The 25,193-nt window shown below is 36.6% G+C and overlaps 1 protein-coding gene across 2 annotated transcripts in view; it reads left to right on the top strand.

Moving 5' to 3' along the window:
* CDH13 (cadherin 13) overlaps positions 1-25,193 on the top strand; it is a 509,494-nt gene that overhangs the window by 202,842 nt on the left and 281,459 nt on the right. For both annotated transcript variants that reach the window (XM_056360499.1, XM_056360498.1), the window contains exon 4: positions 2,983-3,099. In XM_056360499.1, coding sequence (XP_056216474.1) covers positions 2,983-3,099 — 117 coding nt within the window. The remainder of the gene's footprint in view (positions 1-2,982; positions 3,100-25,193) is intronic.

Below are 25,193 nucleotides of genomic sequence, written 5' to 3'. Positions count from 1 at the left end.
ATGACTACCAAAGATCTAGCAGATCTATATAATGAACAACCTGAAAATTCCTTTTAGTCCTCAGACTAAATAGCATGGAAAGAAACATGAAAACTCAAGATCAGACTGGATGGGGCTCTGAACAACCTGGTCTAGTTGAAGTAGTTCCTGCTCATAGCAGTGGGTTTGGACTAGATCGTCTTTAAGGTCCCTTCCAATCCAAACTATTTTATGATTCTGTTGTACAAAGAGATGTAAATCTGCATAAACGTCGTGGTTATTTCCAAAGGGCATGCATCTGGGAGTTTTTCCTTACATTTTCATGAACTGAAGGGCAACCATGAAGGTAGGAGTTAGCATGAGTGAGAATTGTGATCAGCTGAGCATTGCTGCTGCGAAGCTAAAGAACTGCTACTTCCTTTTAGAAATACTAGTAGTCATTTTCACTCTGCTTAGAAATGTCACAGACACATGCCAGCCAAACTGTCTGCTGTGTTTATAGTGTAAGTGATTTTGAAAGCTTACTGCTCTGTGCATTTGCCTTTGGATAGAATTCAGCTCTTTCCTTTTTATTTGACACTTCAAATGTTTTTATCTTGAACTTTCTCATGAATTTTTATTAAGGGAAATTCTTTTGGGAGAGGAATTGAAAGACAAAATAGGGACCCAAGTGGCCTGCAGACCGAAAGATTAGACAGAAGTTGCAAAGCCTTTGGGAGAGATGGGAACTGCATATCAGGGTGAGCCTCAAAAAGTTACAAAAATTGCCAAATTGTGAGAAGGGATTCTCTGCATGGGTCCCACTGCTCTTTGACTTTAGCATGATTCAAGCTAACTGTTGAAGACTTGAGTTATCCTTGCAACTGTTTGTTGCCAAATTTGAAAAGTGATGCTAAAACTAGTAGAGTATAGCAATGTTTTGGTGATGATAGACTCATTAGATAGGAGGAACCTATATGGATGGCAGTAGGAGCAGCCTGTGTTCTTGGCTGGTTGATATGCAGACTGATATGCACCAAGAAAACTAATTTGGTTTCTCAGTTTTATAAAAATATAACCTTGGGATGGAGCTCTCCTTATGTAATAAAGTTGCAGCTATTCAAACAACAACATGAATTGCAGAACTGATTGAGAAATTTAGTTTTTTGGAGTTTCTGCATTAAGAGAGCAAAACGTTATCTGTAGGATATAACAACCTTATTGGAATTAGACATTTAATTCAACCTATGATTTCTTTTCTAAAACTCTCACAACAACCTGAATGAATAGTTGTGATGTAAATGTTTTTCACTTTCACAATTCCCAACAGGTTACAAATTTCTGTGTTGTTTTGGGTTTTGTTTCTTTGGTTTTGATTGTATGTTTGTGGGGGTTTTTTTGTGGTTGTTTTTGTTTGCGGTTTCTTTTTTTGTTAGTGGTTTTTTTTTCTTCTTGTGGTGGGTTGACCTCGGCTGGATGCTAGGTGCCCACCAAGCTGCTCTATCACTCCCCCCCTCAGCAGAATAGGGTGGGAGAAAATAGGATGGAAAAAAACCCACCTTGTGGGTCAAGCGAAAGAGAGTTTAATGAAGCAATAGCAAAAGGTGCATGCAGTGAAGCAAAGGAATACAAAAGATGTTATTCTCTACTTCCCATCAGCAGGTGATGTTCAGCCACTTCCCAGGAAGCAGGACTTCGGTACGTGTAGTGGTTGCTCCAGAAGACAAACATTGTACATAATGAATTACCCGCCTTCCTCCTCCTTTCTCTTAGCTTTCACATCTGAGCAGATGTCATATGGTATGGAATATCCCACTGATCAATTTGGGTCAGCTGTCCTGGCTATGTCCCCTCCCAAGATCTTACCCCCCCACCCCCAGCCAACTGGGCGGGACGAGGGGGAGGGTTGGAGAGGCAGCCTCGGTGCTGTGGGAGCACTGATCAAGACACTGGGGTGTTATCACCACTTTACTAGCTACCAGCTCAAGCACAGCACTGTGAGGGCTGCTCTAGGGCTCAGCGAGCCCCAATACATTTCTCAAAAAAGAGGCCTGCATCAAGGGGAGGGCTCTAGGAGTTGGGGAAAGGCTGGTGTTGACCTTGGTGGTAACTGTGCTTGGAGAAGAGAGTTGCAGAGACTGTAGGAGGAAGCAAAAGGAAGAGGGGGATGGTCTCTGGGAAACTGCAGCTCATGCAGAGAGAGCACTGAGGATCAGAGATCAGAAGGCAAAGGTGTGATAGACAGAGTTTTTCAGGGATCAGAGGCCACAGTGAAGAGTTTGCTGTAGCTTATAAAATGCTGGCTAGACTGAAGCTCAGCTAGAACTAAATACTCCAGAAAACACAGAAGGAAAAGGAAGATTATGTATAAATCACTTCTACTTTTGTTCTTTCTGATACAGTGGCATGAAGATTTCTCTAACTAAAAAAAACCCTCAAAACAAACCTGCCAGAAAACACCCAACACAAAAAAGCCCCTACTAGCTGATATTCTAAGTTACACCTGGGTTTTGGTGTCTTTTTTTTTAATTTTGTTACAAACTTTTGGTTTTTATTGAGAGTTCATTAGGTAGGGACAGTCCCAGCAAATTCACCTCTAAGTTCTGTTTGATTAAAAGCCTGGACTGAGAAACAACTAAGTTTAGATGTGACTTGAGATGTGAAAATTATGTAAGACATTTAAATTGTGGCTTTTTACAGGTCTCATGCAAGTATTTGAGGTAAGCCAGACCTTGCTTAAGACTTATGATTTAAGCAGTCAGGTTAGGAAGGTAGGCAATACTTTAGGTTTAAAACTGGTCTACAGGAATACAAAATGAATACATCCTGTCTGCTGTATCTGTAGTAAGTGCAGTAACCTGACAGATTTAAATAAATTGTTTTATATGCGCTCACTAATTGCTGGAAAACATGTAATACAAAACTTACAATCTCGTAGCTCATGTTAATTTTGTCTAAAGACGCAGGGAATGAAAATAACAACGGAATATTATTTTTAAAGGCTTTGTAATTGGACTTTTTCAGGAAATCTTTAAGATTGAAGGCAACCTTGGAATCCCAAGACAAAAAAGGGCTATTTTGGCAACTCCAATATTAATTCCCGAAAATCAAAGACCACCGTTTCCCAGATCTGTTGGCAAGGTAAGTCAACAAAGGACCAGATCAAATTTTGATCTTAAGTAATTGATCTATTTATCCTTAAATTTTGTAATGTTTATCATGTTAGTATTAATATCATAGAAATAATTAAGAAATGTAAAACTGAACAGAGAAGATTGTTTTTCCATCTGTATTGTGTAGACAGATAAAAATGGCTTTCTATTCATGCCAGACTTGAATAGCATACATTCTAGTAAAAAATATTAATCAGAGATGTATGTTCTCATGCAGCTACTCTCTTCAGTAGAGCTGCTTACCTCTGTATCTGTGCGTTAAACTGGGGCAGAAATCTAGGGCAGGAATGTTACAAAGAATATCCTACTGCTTTTGTGGATTATCTTCTGTTCTTAAGACCTAGAAGGAATTCATAAGGTATTACATGTAGAAATATCTTTTGTTCATTCCTTTGGTAATTTCTGGTGTCCAAAGGAAAAAAAAATATTTGTAGACATTTGCAGTTTTATTCTTTGCTTTTTGCAAAGGTCTGGCAAAGAAATGGAGAGGTTTTTTTTTTTTTTCTCATGTCTGCAATAAGCAAGAGTTCTAAGAGCTCCTTTTCCAGAACTTCAGATAATACAGCTTGTACATACAAAATCATTAAAACCGAAATACCAAGAATTGTTCAAATGGCAATTTAGGCATTAGAGATTGTAATTACATGAATCTATTTTGCATGTTGACAGCTTTGGAATAGGGACTTGTATGCATCACTCTGACTTTAGTAGGTGTGTTAATGACACAGCGGCATATAAGCTGTGGAGTCTGATTCCCACCAATGTGATTGCTGGGGCTAAATGCACAGCCCAAGGGCAGAATTTTGATCTACAATTGATGTGTAATTTAGCCAGCTGGCATCTTATCAGTTACTTTAATAATTAGGATTGTTCTCCTAGCAGTAAAAAGAAAGAATAACCTCTGAAGATTTCATTTTCTGCCCTTTCCCCATCAGTAATTTATATTGATTTCATAAATTTCTGTTTTTCTATCTTTCTGAAGTATTTTTTTAATGTGAAATAAACTTTCTAAAGCCATTTCTCAACTTTTCCCTTCACATTTCAGTGAGAATTAATGATCAATAACTAAAGTAGATATGTATGTTAATGATAAATAGTTAATTTTTAAGACTTCTATTGTGCAATTTTAACACAGTGAGAGAATTTAAAATGCTACTTATACATAGATCTGCAGAGTTCCTTGTTTTCGTTATTGATTTATTTCTCCCTGCCCCCTTCCACCCCTACTGCTCATGAACACTGAATTTTTGGATCTGAGGTAGTCTGAGTTGCGCTTTAGAAGTGCCTTCACTAAGTATTTTCATTGGGAGTTCAGGATGCTAGTCCTGGTAACTGAGGCTCCTTAAGCAAGAGGAGATGAATTGAGTCCTATTTGTACTTAAGTGTTTTCCTAGCATCTTGTCATCTTGATTTGTTTTAATTCCTGTAATGCTAGTCAGGGATCACAAGCGCGTTAGATGATGTACAGAGAAGTGTAAAAGCATCTGGCAGTCTGTTTTTCAAAGGACCTGAGATACCTATGCCTAACTAATGTTTAAATTATAGGAACGGCACCTTGAAACACTTTGAGCTGTCATCAGTTTTAGAAGTCTTTAAATATAATTTTTTCAGTATATTTCTTATTTAGGTATCTAGACGTGAGTACTTAGGCTATAGTCTATTGTAAGTAGTAACACAGAATGTATATGTGTCAAGTGAGGCGAAAATTTTAGAGATATTTAAAATAATGGAATGAAATATTCTAGGCCAACTGCAGTAATTTGCAACTGAATGCTTATCAAAGCATAAATAAAAAGGTTTGAGGCCTCAGATATACTGATGGTAGGAAAGAGAGTCTGTTGTTCCCTAACTAAAAAAATCAGTAGGAGTCCATGCTGAAAATAAAAGCAATTCTTTCAGGTCTTTTTGACATGTCACATATCTTCATAAAATAGGCCATGTAGTCTTCATAAATAGAATAGTCTGTACTAATCTAGAGAGCCTGGGACACACAATTCATGAACTTGTTTCAGGTCCTGCACAAGCTGTAGAAAAAATTGATCATCTGTCTCATTTAACTTTAGATATTTATTGTTAACTGTATGTAGCTTCATGATACTGCAAAAATTCATTTAGTTTCCCACTTCTGTGTGGCATGAGAAAAATACATTTATTTCTTCTTCCACAATATTTTGGGGCTTAACTTTAGAATCCTCAACAGTGCACTAAGTGGACTGATGAATTACAGCTTAGGATCTGCATGAATTTCTCTTGAACTTAAACTTTGCCATCTCTGGTCTGTTGAATCACTGTGAAGGAACATTGCAGACGTATTTAGTAGCTGTGGTTTCTACAGTGTTTTGGGGAAGAAAGAAAACATACAGAGAACGGAAAATTTGAGAGTTATAATAGAATTTTAAAAATGAGAAGGAAGAAGAAAGGAAAGCAGATTCTGGAGCAAACTTTTGTCATGTAGGTCTCATGTAGGTTTGCTGTGATGGGAACAGCAGAGTTTGTCTCATACCGTGGGGGCTTGCAAAGACTTGCCCTCTCTGCCCAGCACCGTGAGCAGTATCCTTCTGAGCTCTGCGATGGGCATTCTGGGTCAAATCTCTGTGAGATTGCATTGTGTGGCAGTTTATATTTTATTCAGACATAACAATAAACATAATAAAATCATTTAGAAACAAGGAATTCCAATACAGTAATGGGGGGGGGCAGGGAATAACCACACAGTTTCCTGTGTGAAAAATAACTCCAGCTTTTGTTTTGCTTTCATCTTTATTACTACAATGTTATATTTTCTGCTCATCAGGAAACTGAAGCTTTCCTAACTGAATGAAATACATAGGTTAGTGATTTTTTCAGATATGACTTGTTCTATTTGATACCATCATGTGGTTTGTTTTGGTTGTCTGCATAAAAGTTATGTTTCCCGTTGCACCCTGGGTGTGTTATCTCCGCTTTCTTTTACCTGCTTTAGCAAATTACCAGTGTAGTTTATTCAGCTGTCCTGACTGCCTCTTGCTTTCCAGCCCATGCTACGTTGCCTGGAAATGCACAAGGCTGTTTGGAGGTGATTGCAGCAGCTGCCAACAGTTAAACTGGTTATTAGCACTTAGTTGGGAGCAGGGCAGATGTGCAAGAAAACAAGAGAGCAGGGGGAGAAAAATAAATTATGTTTTATTTCACAATTAGCAAGCAATAGCATAAACAAAAAACAAAAAAAAAAAAAAAAGGAAAAAAAAAGAGGGGTGGGTTTTATCCATTAAGGTTTGGTCATATAAACCAGGAAGGAGATACTGCACTGGACAAGCAAAAAAATTGGTTTGTTTTAATTACAAAAATTCAAATTAGGTTTTAGCTTAACAAAGAAATACATGTGTAGAGGCTGTTCTCTGCGCTGTTGCTGGCTTTCCAGCATACCTGCTTAGGAATTAGGTTATTGCCTTGCCATTTGCACACCCTTCATTAGAGTATGTCTTCATTAAATAACTATCATAAACACGCTGTGCTTGTAGGTAGAGGAATCTCACCTTTTAGTAGAATTTAAGCTTTTGCATATTATCCTTCATTCCTGAGGGAAAATAGTGAGAGTAAAATATTTTAATACAGTCTTGGTAATATAGGCCTTTGTGACCAGATGGCCCAGGCTACAACTGTTGACTGTTATTGATGTGTTTTCTTTAGGTCTTGCTGATATAGCACAGGGATACGATATTCAATTTTTAGCCTCTTTCCATATGTTAATTTTCCGGTTTATTTGTCCACATCAAGTCAAATGAAGTACAAAACAGTGGGGATGCAGGATTCTCTTGTAATTATGGCGATAGGTTATTCACCACTGTGCTACAGAGATGTTTGCTAAGACTAACTTGAGTGGTGGTTCTACACATTTATTTGATGACAATCTCCAGACACACTTTAACTATGGTGATGAACTGCATGATGGTACTTTTTGAAGGTTAATTCTTACACTAACAAAGAGCTCAAAGAGCAGAAAAAGTAATTGTGGAGATGATCAATTGCCAGCTTTTTCCAGGCATTAATGGAGAAGGACATCTGCAAATTAAGAGTGCTTTAGTATAGGCTGAGAGGATTTTCTGTGGATTTTATTGATGAACATATGATGAATCCATGATTCTATTCTATAATTTAAAGGAATTATTCTTCATATGTATGAATACTTTAACTGTTGCCACATAAGATATGGAAGCCATGAATGGACTGGTAAAAATTCGCAGAACTTCTTATCCTTAGTGAAGGCCAGATGACAGAGAGAGGTACACAAGAGACTTTGTAGGAAACTGCTGAATAAGAAAAAGCAAAACCATTTTTTTCCACTAAGATACTTTTTTTTCTTTGTCACTTGGCTGTTTTGTCCTTTTGGAAGGAGGGGGTGTTCAAGTATTTTGCATCAGATACTTTTTATATGCTTCCTGCCTCTGATCTGGGTGGATGGGCAGTTAGCTGTCAGATAACAATTAGATGGCAGGGCTCACTCCAAACAAAGCTCAAGCATAAAAGTGGTGCAGGCTAGCAAACAGGATAGAAATCTTTAAGATATATGAGGAGATGTTGATTTTCCCTCCGTCTGAGCTGTGAATTTAAGGCAAAAAGAAAACACAGCTTGTCTGTTAATGCAGCAATATAAAAAAGCTGAAGAGGGGAGGAAGATAACTATGGAAAAGCTGCTGGAAGCTTATTATTTTTGAGTGGCTATCTGATTGAGGCTATTTATATATGATAAATTATATGCTTCACAGAAGACAAGTGTTAAGTACTAAAGATGCAGCTGGAAAAAATGCCAAACTTCAGGCAAAAGTTTGAAAAGAAGGCGATAGAAGTGTCAAGAGAGATGATCATGATCCAGCAACCTGTGAAGAGAACCTAGAGATTGTAGATTAGAGGAGGATTTGTGAAAGACAACAGAGGAAAAAAAGGACAACAGTGAAATAAAAGCTGAATTAAGAAGTGCATTTGTTCTACTGGAAATTTAGGCAGAAAATGAGGGGGTCGGGGGAGAAAGTCTAAAGGAAAGTGGAGGAGGAAAGAGACTTAGCCAGGATGGATGTCCAGGTCTGGAGGTAACGGTGTGTGCTAATAGAGAAGAGAATGATGTGCAGAACAAGAGGAGCTATACCTAAAATCCTTGGCAACACCGAGAGGGCAGTGTGACTCCTTGGCAACTTCTCAGATGGTAAAGGTCTGAATCTTCATGTCAGTTGCTAAAAATGATACAGAAGCAACATAAGTATTTCTTACTGGGGAACTAGAAGTGGGTCTGAGGTCTACAGGAAAAATCCATTGGATCTTTTAAAATTACTTTTTAATATCCATTTGGTGGTTTTCAAATCATCATCACATCAAATGTAATGATGAGGTTGTTCCAGAGGGTCCCCTTGGAAAGGGAGAGGTGTTCATCAGCAATTCTGACTTGTCCAGAAGGTAAGAATATTTCAGTGAGAACTGAGAAAGTGGTGCCACCTGGGAGATGTGGGAATGATTGGCTCCTGACAAGCATTCAGTGAGGACCTTCTTCAGAGAGCAGATGGAATTACCCAGGTAGAAAGAATTCTGTTTTCTTGCATCAAAGTCTGATGGCATATAAGGCGAGCACTCTGCTAAAGTATGCCTATCATTCTATGCAGGAAAAGACACATCCATGATGAGGGTATATAAGCAAGCAGCAGAGGGGTAGAAAGATGTGGAGAAAAAGAAAAAAAAAAAAAAGTGTTATTGTTGAATAGCACTTGCACAATAAAGACATTCTTAATAAATAAAGGTCACTTTAATCCAGCCAGAAAAAAGATTGGGATTAGAGCACGAGAGCACAATTAAGTTATGATACTAGTACAGTAAGGTTGGGCAGAAATATATATGAGCTCAATTTGTTCAGCCCAGCACAGTAAGTGTTTTCTGTAAATCCAGAGTGAGTGTAATGATTTCAGTGGAAGGAATACACTGGCATAGTAACTAATGGATACAAATTTTGGCATAAGATTAGAAGAAAAGTTTCTAGTCCCCAGAGAAGGGGAATTAATTTCCAACAGAGGTACTGAGGAGGGAATACAAAGTTTGATAAATATATGATCACAGTTGCATAATACAGCTGTTTCTGATCTGAAAGAACAGACACCTAGAGGTTTAGGGCTTTCCAGTGTTCTTGAAAATGTGTAATAGCCTGCTGAGTTGGACCTGAATGGGCTGTTGGAGATGTCAGAGTTTAACATCTGATCAAATTCATGTATTGAATGAAAGCATGGCACACTTCTGACCTTCATGGAAAAATACCAACTTACCTCAGCAATGAATGTAATGAAATGAACAGCGCTCCATTAAATTAAAGGGCTTTTGATGCAAGTACATGAATTATTAAAGTACAGCATATTAATTTTCATTAAGGGATGTGTATTTGATGTCCTAACAAACCATTAAGTGAAGACAGCACTTCAAATTTATCTCTTTTTTCTGAAAGTTCTTTCTTCAAATTTCCCTTTTTCTTAAAATATTGATAGTCACACAAACAATTCCAACATAATACATTTGTTCCCTTTAAGCTAACAGAATTTTAATAGAAAGCTTTGTTAAAATACTCCTGTTTACTTAAGATCTTTCAGAAGAATCACACTTGAACAGCAGATTCCTTGGAAAACCGGGAAATAATAAGAATTTACTATTATTTTTAAGTGTTTGGTGGCGTTAATAAGAATAAAAATTTTTTAAACATTTGAGGAATACTTTCTAATCTAGTTACTATGGCTACAAGTTTGTTGGAGATAAAGCAGTTCTATGGCAACAGTGGAATTAAGTTTTCTGCCCAATAGTGAAATACCCAGTATTTAATTTCCTGCTTCATAATAAATCATGCTAATGACCTTTAGGAGGGCACCAAACAGAAGAGATTTTTAAGCTCTGAAGCTGTTCAGCAAAGTATACTGCAGTTTAACTGTCACGTTGTTTGTGTTGACTTTGATCTCAGAAGTCGATATCTTAAACGGTGTTGCAGGTGAAGGTGGGGGGGGAAGTCTGTCCCTTCTGGTAAATTACCTATGAAAAGAACTAAAATGAAATAAAACCGTTGCAACTCATTTTTCATTGGCACACTAACTGAATTCTAGACTCAAGTTTAAGGAAAATGTTTGGAATATTTTTAGTTGCAACAGCTATTTCGTTTAATGATGCCTGATGTTAGACACCCTTCCGTAATGTGTGTTTTGTTTTTTAGTAGTTGCTTCGTGTTGTTGTTGGGTTCTTTTATTTTTTGCTTTTTCTTAAATGGTTAATTATAATCCACTTTGCAAAAACAAACCCAAAGAATCTCCCCAAAACTCTAGGCCTACTCCATCTTCTTTGACCCAAATAAAACCCCAGGCTCATATTTTAAGAGACACATGTAGGGTGTGACTCTGTAGCTGGTTTTACTGAGCATACTAAAAACAGAGTGCCATCAGCAGCAGTCAGAAAGCCCCTTCTAGGGATGCAGAATAATAGTTATTTAGTTGCCATTCCCTAACTTGGTTCTCTGTGGTTTTCATGAGATGACGCTGATTTTTTGTTAACTTTCGTCTTTACAAACGTGATTCTATATCCTCAGTTGACTAATGGAAACATTTATATTTTTTTTTATTCCCCTTGATTTTCTCTGTCTTGGTTCAGTTCAGTTATTGGAAATAAACGCTCAATCTGTCCAGCTTGAAAAAGCTATTTTCTTTTGAGCAAAACCTTGATCTCTGCATTCCTAGTAGGGTCAAATTTTAACCTTAACAAAATGTAGGGCCTAATTCTCTAATCTCATGAGATTAGGATAAAATGAGATATTGGGATCCAGGGTTTCTGTTTGCTTGGTACCTTTTAATTTTTAAAATTTCTTGCTACAAATCTACTTACAGTAGCACTTTTATTTAAGCAGGATGACAAATGCAACAGACTTATGCAGCATTACTTAGCAGTGTGCTCTCTTAATATATCGCTATCAAGAAGATGAGATCTGCAGAATATAGAAATCAGTGGAGAGAATATGACCACAGAGCTTCCTTTAAATCAATTAAGGTATTTATTTTATAGCTGTGAATTGATTCATACTGCTTTGGACGTGAGCTGTTTGTTATATATTACCGTCTCCTTCCAAGCATTTTCCTGTTTCATTCCAAATTATTCCTTTGGTTTCCTATTATGCAAAGTCAGTTGTTAGCCAGTGTATAGAGTAATATAAAGCAATACCCAAATGAATGACATTTTTGAAAGAAAACTAACTTATCCCTGCCAATTTACAAACTAAGTACTGTCATACTGTCAACCTTGGTACTTCCATTAATGAAAGACTTTAATAAAGTCATTTTGTGGACTGGACTGGTGACAAATTTCATATTGCTAGCTGTGGCTTGTTAAAGTGGTATTAAGAAAAGATGGCTGGCAGAGTATTTCCAGAAGGAAAAATGATATGTATTATATATGGCTCAGCTGTAAGGTGGAGTAAATAGCTGTCACTCAAACAACAATAGTAATTTTCTTCTTTCTGACAAACTACTGGATCTCTTCGCTGATTACTAACTAATTTTAACCTTTTTGTGTCTTGCTCTTGGTTTTATCATACATGGCTGATTCTTATTTTGAATTTTTTTTCTTTTACATTTTGGAGTGATGTATAGTAACAGATCAATAGGGTAGGTGAAGGAGTATGATGCTAATATCTATAATGGCAGTTGTGTTTTAATTCAATAAACATTTTCCCTTCTCCTTTCCAAAACATCTGTTGTTCTTTTCCAGCTGCCCTCTAAAGGCAATTTTCTTTTATTAATTGGGAGACTCTACAACCTCTCTGGGCAGCATGTCCTAGTGCTCAGCCACCCTCACTAACAAAGGGTTTCCTGATGTCCAGACAGAAGCTTTTGTGTTTTAGTTTCTGTCCGTTGCTTCTTGTCCCGTCACTGAAAACAGACTGATTTGGTGGTCTTTGCTCCTTCCCTTTGGGTATTTATATATGTTCATGAGATCCACCGTGAGCCTTCTCTAGGCTCAATAATCCCACTTTTATCAGCCTTTCCTCATAGAAGAGATGTTCCAGTCCCTTAATTATCTCATGGCCCTTCACTAGACTCCAGAACGTCCACGCCCATCTTGTACCAAAGAGCCCAGAACTGGACACAGTACTTCAGGTGTGGCCTCACCAGAGCTGAGTAGAAGGGAAGGATCACCTCCCTTGACCTGCTGGCAATGCAGCCCAAGAAACCATGAGCCTTCTTTGCAGCAAGGGCATACTGCTGGTTCATGTTCAACTTGGTGTCCACTAGGACCCCCAGGTTCTTTTCTGCAAAGCTGCTCTCTAGCTGTGTGATCCCCAGAATATACTGCTGCATGGACTTGTTTCTCCCCAGGTGTTCCTCCCCTCCTCCCCTTGTTGAAGTTCATGAGGTTTGATGGAGCCCATTTTTCCAGCCTGTTGAGATCCCTCTGGCAGTATGGACCCTCTGGTATCAGCTATTTCTCCCAATTTTGTGTCACTAGTAAACTTGCTGAGGGTACCCTCAGCCCTGTCATCCATATCATTAATGATGATGTTAAACAGGAGTGGACCCAGTATTTACCCCTGGGGTACACTGCTAGTTACTGGCCTCCTAGATTTTGTGCCACTGATCACCAACCTCTGGGTCCAACTGCTCAGCCAGTTTTCAGTCTATTTCACTGTCTGTTCATCCAGTCCATACACCAGCAGCTCCCTATGAGCATCTTACAGGACACAGTGTCAAAGGCCTTACTGAAGTCCAGGTAGATAGTATCTACTGCTCTTCTACCAGGTCAGTCATTTAAGTGGGGAAGTTTATCAAGTTGGTCAAGCATGACTTCCCCTTGCTGAATCTGTGCTGACTATTACTGTAGATTTTTTTTGTTGCTAATGTGCCTGGAAGTTGTTTCCAAGATTATCTGCTCCATAACCTTTCCCAGGGATCAAGGTGAGGCTGAGTGGCCTGTAGTTCCCTGGGTACTCCTCCTTGCCCTTCTCGAAGATAGGAGTGACATTTGCTTTACTCTGGTCTTTGGACTCTTCTCCCTTTTGCTGTGATCCACCAAAGATTATTGAATGTGGCCTTGCAATGACATCTGCCAGCTCCCTCAGCACTTGTGAGTGCATCCATCAGGGCCCAAGGACTTATGTACGTTTATTTTAATTAAATATTCCCCAGCTTGATCCTCATCCACTAAGGGTACAACTTCCTTGCTCCAGATTTTTCCCTCTGGTCTTTGGGATTTCTGAAAGCTGGTCTTGCTAGTAAAGACTGAGGCAAAGAAGGTGTTCAGTACCTCAGCCTTTTCCATGTCCTGTGTAACCCAGCCCCCCAACCAATTCAGCAATGGGTCCACATTTTCCCTAGTCATCTTTTTGTCACTTATGTACCTGTGAAAGCCCTTCTTCTTGGTTGTGAGATCCCTAGCTATTTGGGCTCAATTCCATTTGGGCTTTAGCTGTCCTTCCTTTATCCCTGGATGCTCAGACAATGTCTCTGTAGTCATCCCAGGTTACCTGTCCTTCCTTACACCCTCTATGTGTTTCCTTTTTCTGTTTGAGTTTGGCCAGGAGCTCCTTGTTCACCCATACAGGCCTACTGGCATTTTTATTTGACTTCCTATTTGGTGAGATGGAGTGTTCTTGAGCTTGGAGGAGGTGATCCCTGAATATTAACCAGTTTTCTTGAGCCCGTCTTCCCATGGGACTCAAGGATTGAAGTGCCAAAAGTCTGCTCTCCTTAAGTCTAGGATGTAGTGAGTTTGGGTTTTATTTTCCTTCCCCACCCATCAGAATCCTGAACTCCTCCATCTCATCGATCAGGCCAACCATCTTGGGAGATTGTAAGGGGGGAAAAAAGGATACTTGAAGGAAGTGTGAACTAAGCTGATCATGTACATACCAGGTCAAATTTTATTTCACTATGTTTATAGGGAAAATTATGAAAGTACATTTGGAAAATAGGATTTTAGTGAAGGTTCAAATATGGCTCTTTTTCAATGTCATAGGCATTTTTGCACTGCTTCAGAAGTTTCTCTTTCCATTCTTACAACACAGACAAAACTATTAAGCTTACGTTTTCAATTGAGCTTGCTGGAACTGTGAATGGATTTTGATAATAGAAATCTGTACAACAATGAAGTCCAGAAATTGAAAGTAGTAGTGATCCCTATAATCCAATAAAATGTGTCTTAATATATTTTTTACTTACTATAATTTAAAAAAAAAAAAAGGAAAAAGAGGAAATGTGGCTGTAGCTGAGTGTTGAGTATAGCTTGAATTCTGGGTCTATATTAATTTAACAGAAATTTATGTTCAAATCTGATTTACAATATATTACAAATATTTTTGATGAACAATTGAAGTGATGAGGGCTTTTTTCCTACAAATACTAGTTTCCTGCAACAAACACAAATCGTCATCTTATGATAACACCTCAAGCACAATCACCCTAAGTAATCCCACAGTGCCCTCAGCACCACTGGTTTTATTTTTACTTTCTGGCAATTTAAACTGGGATAAGAGAGAAGTAGGTATTTAGCATAACAGCCTTTCCTTGACAGACTCTTTTCTACTTGATAAAAAGCCTTTAAATGTTACTGAAGAAGTAATTGCTCCTTGTAGGGTTGGAATATAATGGTTAAATCAGACATATTCAGAAAACAATGTCTGCAATGGGGAACTCACTCATTATGTAAAAGGGAGACTATAAGGATCTATATGAACGTTATCACCAATAAAATGTAATGAACAATAGAGAGCATGCTGAAATTGTGTAAATAGGAAAACATAATAAATCAACTTCATCCATTATTACTGTGCTGTTGGGCTTTCTAATCTGAATTTGCTAAGGGTCACTGGAACATGAAAATTAATTTGAATTAATAGAAACTATTATACATGGTTTATTTTTTTTTAAAAAGTCATATAGTACCATTACTGAATTTTATTAATTTATTGTCTTGTGAGAATCTTAATTATTATTTAACAAATTATGTTCTTTAAAAAAATATTAACACCATCATTATAACAGTCAGTAATGCTTTGGAAAAAAAGTGTAATGATTCGTTAATGAGAAATCTTAAAAACCAGGCATATTGTTTCTTTTAGGGAACGATTGATAAAGGACACTCTTTGTAAGTAGTAGAAAATTGATTGTATTTTTTTTTCTAAGATTCCACAAAGATTGATGATTTCAAATTCTTCAAATAAAAAGAAACAGATGTAATTCACAGCCACCTGCTGTGAGCTCTGAATGTGCTAGCTGCTGAAAGAATTCTCCAGGTCTTTTATCTTGTTTACAAGAAAGTAAGATTTTGACCACATTTTATTACGTTGAAAACCTTCCTATCCTGAACACCCTTTCAATTCTTGGAACAAATTAAGCACATATTCACTGATCTTAACTTAGATGTACACATATATGTATGTAATGCATAGCCAATGGAGACAGGTACAATGCATTCTGGTGCAATATTTACTTACAGCAGGGGTAGGAGGGAAAATATTTTTTTCTTCACATGCTTTTCAAAAGAACAATTTTCTAAAATTCTTATTAGACTGTCAGAGTTAATTATATTTTTAAATTAGACGGAAGTTTTCCCATCAGCTTTTTAAATCAAGGACTAAAGGCAAAATACAGCTAGGTTGCTATTTTTTGTCCTTCATTCTCTCAAGGAGGGACTCCCTGCTGCTTGTGTAATGAACCATGTGGACCCTTATGCAGTAGCTTTCAAAGTAAGAAATTATTTGGTTGAAGAACTAGGGAAATTATCTCATCACATATAATTTAGTAGCAGGATCTGCCATTGGTTTCAGTCATGAATTTACTGTCAGGAGATTTTAGTTTTCATGTATCTCAGTGACAAGCAAATAGCTGACACAGTTAACATAAATAGTTTTACTTCCATTGGAGGTTCAGGAAGACTGTAAGAGGGCTCTTCAAAACCCCTAACCTCCCTTAAAAAGTGAAAGTCCTGTCAAAATGAAAGAGTAACTACTGGTAAAGGTTTTTCAAGTATTTTTGAAAATAGTGTGTGCCTTGGGAAGGAAGCTGTGTTGCATTGCAGATGTTCTGAATGAAGGAAGAGGACAGGAGTCTGAAGGAGCATCTCAAGCTGGAGTGTCCAAAGAAGTAGGTGCAGAGCAAACCAGAAAAATGAGTATTATGAAATAGCAAAGTCCAAATTTGAAGGGAGGTCAAACAGGGAATTACTGAATTCATAACTATGGTATGTGACTACTCACAAGCATTGGCTTTGCTTGCGCTGGAATGTGGGTGTCATATACTGCCCATCCTTTTTAGAAAAGACCCTGGGAAGCCTTGAAATGCCATAGGAACTACAGCCAACTGAGTCCCATTCCCACGCTAGGGGAATCATTCAAAGCCAAGCTGTAACAGTCACTGGAAAGTGAATAGTCAACATGGCTCTTTTAAAGGCAAGTCATACCTCATAAATGTATGAAGATCTGTGAAGGAGTCAAAGGTGTAGATAAAACTGATCCATAAACTATACTGGGATTTCTCTACTAAGAGGGAATACTTTCTTTTAGCTAAGAAAGTTTGAAAAATCAGTGTGGAAATTTACAGAGGGAAGTGTTCTGTACAGGCAGCAGCCCCAGACTGGCCTCTCCAGCAGTGATGCCAGTCCAGACTCAGGCAGGGTCAGATACACAAACGCAGCACACACAAAGATGGTCAGAAGGTGTTTAATCGCCTCAGTGTTGCAACGAGGGGTCCCCAGTAGTTTCCTGAGTGAGGTAAGCAGCAAGTGGGGAGGTCCCTGGCACCATGGAGTGATAGTTCATCGTGGAGAACAATGGGCAGGAGATTCTTAAGCTTTTATGTGAGTTAGTGCACGAGCATGAAGTGTTATAATTACCTAAGCATCCTTGCAAATAATCATGTGAAAAGAGCATGCCTAGCTCTGGGAAAATGCCTCATACATAACACATTTGGGAAGACTTAACCAAGGACAATATAAGTAACAATATATTACAATGTAGAATAAACAGCACAGAGTGCTTCATTATTAGGAATGTGGCTTATAGCTGTAGTGACCTCCATCTCCTATCTCCTCACTGTTCTTCTGTATTTAACCCTACCAAGAAGGCTTTACCAATGTGTTTTCAATGATTCATACAGTGATTTGTGATGCTTAACACAATAAAAAATTATCTGTAAAAGCAGATATTTAGGTGAAGGGAGTTTTTATATCATCCAAAATGATTCAAGAGAGTGACAATGAAAATATCGTGGTGTTGCAGAAGAATTTAACAGTATGGAACGATTGAGTTTGTTGATAACTGCAGATTAATATCTACAAAAATAATATTATATAAAATTCAAGAGCAGTTCTGGAACCATTGTGGATTTGTTTCTGAAAAGGTAAACTCAATCCCTAACAGTTACTAGATGTCAAATAGAAATTTGTATTTTGTGTTCTTGTCATACTATCTTCAAAAGGATGCAGCAGACCTAAAGGAGCTTCAGAGAAGGGCAATGTAGATAACCAAAGGTAAGAAAATGAGAGTTTAAATGGAACGAGGCTCATCATGTTTGAAAGAAGCAATTAAGGATGGATATGATAGTGCTCTAGAGAATTGTTGATTGCATGTTGGAAACAGGAACATTTGTCTACTCTTTTCCCTGCTGGAGAACTAAGGAACTTCCATTGATTACCAGGTGGTGGATTGAAAGAAAAAAATTCTGTTTGTCAAGTATTGTGGCACTCCACTTATTGTCACAAGATATAAAGGCCAAAGGCGAGGGGTATACTTCTTGCTATTATCCCTGATGGTTTGACCTCTGATGCTGGTACAGGGTAGTATCAGTCATTGTTACAGGCAGAATATAGGAGCAGGTGTTTCCTGGGACTGACCAGTGACCATCCTTATGTAATTTGCATCATATATGCAAAATACAAATGTATGTGTATCGTTCATCTTTGAATTGCATGTTATTTTTACTGCTCTTTGCAAAGATAACAAACTGCAAAAAGATTTCAGGGTGGTTGCCCAAATACGTTCTTTGCAGTTTAAGCTTTTGTTCTTCTAAATACAATTTATATCATGCAAATGTGTCTGGAAAGTAGAGAGAAAGGGTGAGGAATGTCTGACTTGTTTGTCTTCAGATATTGCTTTATTATTTATAGAGTCATTCAGCATTTCAAAAGCATGCAGGCAATGTTAGAAATAAAAAGCTGTTTCTGAAAGTAGTGAGATTTAAGTTACGAAAGCCCACATTTTCAGGGGAATTTAGGTCCCTCATTTCCTTTGCTATGATGGTGTGTAATCCACAGTTAGGAAGCAGAGTTAAACACTTATTTCTTCTGACATTTATGAGCATTTGAGCACCTCCAGCTCTCCTGTAATGTAAAAGCAAATATTAGAATGTCTATTTATTGAAATAGGTAGTAAAAGGCAGTGGTCAGTAGGAGCCACTCTGTCTTCCATGGAGTGCAGCTCTCTGAGCAGGTCCCCAAAAGCCTCTGGAGAAGTTCTGGATGTTCCTGAATATTGCGTAGCTCCTACAGCTGCTCAGAAAGAAATCCCTTGTCTTTAGTGTGACTCCTTTTGGAGAAAAATGCTGTCTTGTTTTTTTAAAGTGCTATTGTCATTTGATTTGGTTCCTTACTGCTATTCACACCTGTGATGCTGGGCTGACATGTATGCTGTTTTCAGGTAAAATTAACCTAATATATTAACCATGAGAAGTTGTCCCTGAAGGTTAAGGTCATTTGAAGTTCGGCTTTTTAATTGGGTTATTTAAGGCTTCACTTCTACTTCTTCACCTACAAGGCACTGGAGATAGGCTAAATTTAGCAACTCTGTTTTCTGATGTTTATTTTCTAGATATATGTATTTCCTATTACTCAAAGAAGTGAAATGCACAGAGATGCTGTGTGTTATGAGTGATAAAACTGTAATATCTAGTTTTCAGTAACATATAGTGCTGTGATAGGTAACAGAATTTAAGGGTACAGAATATGTCTGATATCCACTAAATACTATTGTACATTAGCAATGTTTTTGTTACTGTATGGTAAGCAGACATGCTGTGCCATAAATCAAAACTGTCATTGTAATGAGAAAAATAACTCTAGTCTTAATTGTGTAAATTGAGGGTTTAAATTTTTGCACATACTGGTATGTTTAAATTGTTGTACTGCTCTGTAAATTTAGTTTAAGGCTGATATACAGTGTTGTCAGTTGAAAATTTCTAAGATATGCTAAAGTGATGAATGTAGCGAAGTAATCCTAACTGATGAGAGATAGGTTTTCTTGCCTATTGATTTCTTTGGCTGAAATTGAAATGAATGATTTGTAATTGAAAAGACTTGACTGTTCTTCCTAAATACCAATTTCAAAACACTCTCTGGTCTTCATATTATCTGGTGGTCCTGGGACTGTTTTAAGATCTTTCTGTATTCTAGACAAAGTAAGTATAGCCATAGAAACATTCATATTAAGGTGATTTTCATTACTAATAAAATTAGTAGACCTTGGAAATATACTTGGAAAAGTATATAGTTAGTAATGCCATTTATTTGAGAATTGTGATCATGTGCCTGAAGCATTAATTTTTTTAAAAAATTAAACAAAAGTCTGATCCTGGGGAAAATAACTTGCTTTGTTAATCTGAAGGTTTGCCTTACCTCATTAATTATCCCTACAGTTTCAAAGCTGCATTTCCCTTAAATTAGGAGAGAAAAACATTTATTTTAGGTATGTTGCTGAATGCTTTGTGAAGATGGATGCAGTCTTATGCCTTCATCATTGTATGTGTCAGCTTATTGTTCAGAGGATCTCCAAATATTTTTATTCTGTTTTGGGGAGTTCATAATACTCTAGATAAGTCCAGTCCTTTTTGCCTGAGAGTGCAATTTGAATGTTGCTATATTAATATATATTAAGATTAAAGCAGGTGCATTATTATAAGCAACATGCTTTATATTTATTATCATTAGAGATTTTAGTCATTCTATAACTGCAGTTAAACAGAGGGAGACTGCAATTAATTACATAAGAAATAGTGCTTAACTCTTTAATTCTAAAGCATGAAAGTAGAGTAGTGATCTGACCCTGTATCAGATGATGTGTGGATTGTGCTATTTGTTAAAACTGAGTTGAAGAAATATCTATGAAAACTAGGTATTTTTTTGAGTTACACCTATATAATTGGAGTCAAATATGGCCATATATGATTATAGATTATTTTTAATAATGTCAGTTAGTACAAATAAGAACTGGTTAGTTTGAAGTGGAAAAGGCCATGAAATTAAATCATGTTTTCCTTTTGAGGTGTCTGTTCTCTTTTCTCTTTGTTAGTAAGCCAGTGCCTTCTCATAGCTATGTTTTGAACAAGGTATAAAACCAAGCCCCAGGATGGTTGTGGCTACTTACAGTAATTGCACAATACAGCTGAATCCTCTCTCTGTACGGTACAGGTGGAGCAGGTACTGATTGGATATATATATATATTGCCAGTTTAAAATGGTACTGAAAATCTACATTTCTATTTTGTTTCTATTTTAATTCCATCATTATAAAGATAAATCATGCTCATTGCACATAATAAGTAAAAACCCTGATATCAATGAATTAAGGGAATCACCAAAGCCCCAGTTTACTCGGAGCAGACTGCCTTCCAGACACTAACATCGGCTTCACGTTCCTGACCAACCTGAAGCAGAAAGCCACGTGTGCAGGTCAGAGCTGCTGGCATCCACATAACCCCTGGTGTGAATCACTCTCCAAGGCTCCATTGTGCCAGATATTGCCAGAGCACAGCTCAGCATAGCTTTTTTTTTTTTGTGGAATCCTGGTGTGTCTCAGAGAAGCAGTCAGGTTTATATCAGATTCATCCCTACTAAAGAGGTTTGAACAGCTTTTTTTAAGAACTCCTTGACTCCTAAACTTATGAGAAGCAAGACCTCATTGCTACAAGAAAATGTTTTTTACGTTTAGAATACTTCATACAAATATCCCACTGGTGGGTTTTGTTGTTTTGTTTTGGCTTTGTTTTATTTTTCCCCTCTGGTTTATTCCATGTGAAGACTTTTGCTTCTTGAATATCTTTAGTCTTTTTTTCTTCAATCTCAACTAAAGTGTTAAACACTTTTTTTTTCTCCCACACTAATAGCTACATTTACATTCTGCAAGATATAGAATGCATAGCCATTATCCACCACACTTATGTATGTAACAGTTTAATAATTTAACAGCTTAAACTTTCACAAAAATCTTACCATTATATTTAAATTGTATTTTTTGACATTGAACAATTTCTGGTAAGCAATTGTATGTGACTGGAAATCATATAATTTTTCAGAGTTAGAAAAGATAATGCTGCTACAGGTAGGGAAAAAAGTCTTGTATTTAGTCACAAGAGGACTAGAAAGCCTGGGAAGGTTTTGTTTGGGGTTTTTTGGGGAAAAAAAATGATGTTTTAATTGTATAATAACTGGAATTAAGATTTATGTGTTGATAATTGATAAACTCATGGGCTGACACTAACTAGCAAAGTACTGTTGCCTTAAAAAAAAAAGAAAAAAGAAAAGATTCAATCTTCTTCTATTGCCTACAATATTTTTTTTTGTCTTCAGGCAACCACTGGGCAACATGAAGAAGTTTTGTTATAGGACCTTGTGTGTGTTTACCATCCAGTTCATTCCTCTAAAAAGTAAATTTCATTCCACTTAAGGAAAAGAATTTCTGTTCTTTGTATTTTATAGGTTCTTGAATCCTAAATTTTTAATAGCTGGTATTGAAGCCTTAAAATATAATTACATTATTAGATTATAACATAGAATATTTTTTCTGCAGGCTTAGATGTCATGAAATATTGGGGGTTTTTAAAGTATATTTGTTATGAAAAGACATAAGCTATGTATTGATGGACAAGGTTTCATAAAAAATAGCAAAGCTCAGTTGCATATGGGATAAAACCAAAGATAAATGACCAAGAAGAAGTTTTTGAGGCTGAAACTTTCTTTTTTTTTTCTTAAATGGTGATATACATGAGAACTTTAATGTCTGTTAGGTAGCTGAGAGAAAGTTATTTTCTAAAAGAATACAGTATAGATAGTGTGTTACTGAGTTCAATCTACAGCTTCCTATAAAGATCATCTTAAACTTTGTTTCATATCTAGACAGAGCATTTGCAGTTTAAGCCCATCTCTAACAATTATTGGTTAAAACATCCAAAGGTTATCATGTGTAATCTTGAAGGAAAGGAAGCTATTACTCAAGATTTTACTGAATTCTGAGTTTGTAGATTTAATTTTTTTGTTGTTGGATTCTTTTGCAAAAGTAGACAATGGTGATTGTGAAAATTATAGCTTCATGCTACTTTATAGTAGTTTTATTTGTTACATAGTGGAAGTTGAGGGAAAGACCTTTATCAATGTGCTTTGAAAATTTGGAAAATGTTTTGAAGAATCTGTCTCATCTGAATTAAAGGGATTTTTTGCTTGTGATGGTCAACAAGATACTGATTTAGCTGAATTCTTACATAAGGCTTCTTAATCAGAGATTGCAGAAAACTTTAATTACAATGTAATTAATCACACCACAGTGTTAACATTATGTTTGCTTGTGTAGATTATCTGTTACTTATTCTCAGAGATATCAATAAATCTTCATAAATTTACAACTATCAGAGCTAAAAGCAAGCAGTTATTTCCAATACCTTTGAAATCACTTCAGTGTTTTAGATGATATCTGTAGGCAATTTTTTGAAATATTTGGAGTTCTTTTTCTAAATTAGTTGTTAGATTAAATCAGGTTAACATTTCTTTTATAGCAGAAAATATCAGTGGCAATTTAGATGATTAATGTAATACCTGCTAAATACTGTCATTGTAAAAGATCTCGCTATGTTAAAAAGATAATTAACAGAACCTCTATTTTCTGTTACAAATTTGGTCTTTTTTTCCACAGTGCAAAACCTCTGGTAACCTGAGGTATACATTATTACTGCTTTATGCCCTACTTCCTTAGTAAAGCATTTGTTCCAATGACAGTGCAAATTTTAATATGCAGTTTGATTTAACACCATGAACTGAACTAGGGATTTGTATTAGTAACTGCGAAAGATAAGTGCGTGTTTGACTTGCTACCTGCAAACTTTTAGGTGTCATTTCTCTTGCTGACTAGCATAGACTGAAGAGAAACTTCTGAAAGCACATTAATGTTTGCATGCACATACGTTACAATTTATCTTAATTTATAGATGCCAATTTTTGTATATGCATATGTTTATGCATGTGTATTTGTATAAAAATCTGTGTCAATATGAGAAAACTATAACAAAGATGCGCTCACTTGGAATTAAGACAACTTTTGCTTTGCTGAGTCAGAAAATGTAGATGAGATGTACATATTTAAATGTTATGGCTCAGCTTCTAATTTTTCTAGGAAGGAAATTATATAATTTGAATGAATTATCACACTAACCTAGAGTGACTGTTTTCTCCGTAAATTAAGTTTGTAATTGATGTTACTGCAAAATTGAATTAAATAGCTTTGCAAGTTCAAAATGAGGTGTACTGAGGAATCTCGATGCAAATAAACATAAATAATACTTTATTGTCTATGATTTTGTTGGAGAGAACCCTAGCTACAGACTGGTGAAGACCTTTTTACAGTGTATATGTGGAGATAAAGTAAGTTCTTGGTGGCTACCAGTAAAAAGAACCATATTGATTTCATGATAGCTGTCAGCAATTCATGATTTGATCCGTTTGTGGGTTTGTAGAAATTTAGCGCTAGTTTTTAGAAGTACGCTCTAAAAAACTTCTGTATTTTTGTCAAGTACCTTGGAAAGAACAAATGTTCCATTTTCTGGGGCTCAACAAACACCTTAAATTATTGTATGGTTTAGCGTGTTGTATCTTGAGGAAACAGCATACTTGTATTGAAAACTGTTAGGTAGAACTAAAACCACCAGGGAATAAATTGCAAAACCTCCAATGAAAATGTTAGGATCAGAGATTCACCATTCAATTTTTCTACCTACTCGAGCAGAAGCAGTCAAATTTATCAAGGCGTAGTTATAACTTCCTTTTGAGTATATAACATTATCACTAACTACTGCCATGTTGTCTTTCTGTTAGATCTCCAAACACAGCCTAAGCAATGAGGGCCTACATAAACAGACGTTATGGGAGATTTTATATTGACTCTAATAGACTTGGAGTTGAGGATGGTCACAGTTGTCTCCTGTAATGTTGAATTGAAACTAACTGTAAAATGTACTGTAGTAATAAAAAGTGGATAAAAGAGAGGTGCGAAAATAACCTTAAAGAGTGTTCATGGGTATTTGTTCTTTGAATTTCAATATTCCTTTCACAGGTTTAGGACATACTGTTTTCTTCTATGTCTATAAATGCAGCCAAAATAGCTCTGTTACGTCTGATCGTCAAAGCATGTATTTCCTAACCATTGACAAAATTACGTGAGATGTTTGATAAACAAGTGGTGTGTAGTAGTGGCTTTGTGTCCTATGATAGCTCAAAATTCTCACCCAGGCAGCAGAAAGTTCAACACTGAAGAATTTGAATGGGACATTGGACTTCGCTATACAGGAGTGCAGGATTATAAATAATGATTATTTTTCACTGTGATTTCAGAGTTGTATTTTTTTCAATCTCATTCAATCTTATTAGCATTTTTGTTTCAACCTTGAAAGATTTGGGAAAGTCATTTGTGCAGCCCTTTGGTAGTAGACCAGGTTCTTTAGATACAGTAGATTTTTCTGGGTATCTGATTCCCTGGCTAGAGCTGCTTTCCTGGCTCCCTGTTAGACAGCTTTTCACAATGCATAGCTTTTTCATCATATACTTCCTCTTTTATTAAGTTTAAGAGTTCCTCTTAGCCCAAGTTTGTCAAGTATAGGTCTTGTCTTCGAAGGCTGTTTCAGGTATTGCTATTAACTGCAAATCTGAGTATACAGCTTTGCAGCACAGTAAATGAATATTAAATTTAGATAACTTTTAATTCTGACTACTTGAAGACAGTAATAATATACGTGGAAGACAATAACTGACATGCTCTACAACAGTGTACCATATCTA

This window comes from Falco biarmicus, chromosome 15 (genome assembly GCF_023638135.1).
Source record: "Falco biarmicus isolate bFalBia1 chromosome 15, bFalBia1.pri, whole genome shotgun sequence".
In the NCBI taxonomy this organism is placed as follows: domain Eukaryota; kingdom Metazoa; phylum Chordata; class Aves; order Falconiformes; family Falconidae; genus Falco; species Falco biarmicus.
Note: the sequence above shows the minus strand (reverse complement) of the source record. Positions and strands in the feature narration are given on the sequence as shown.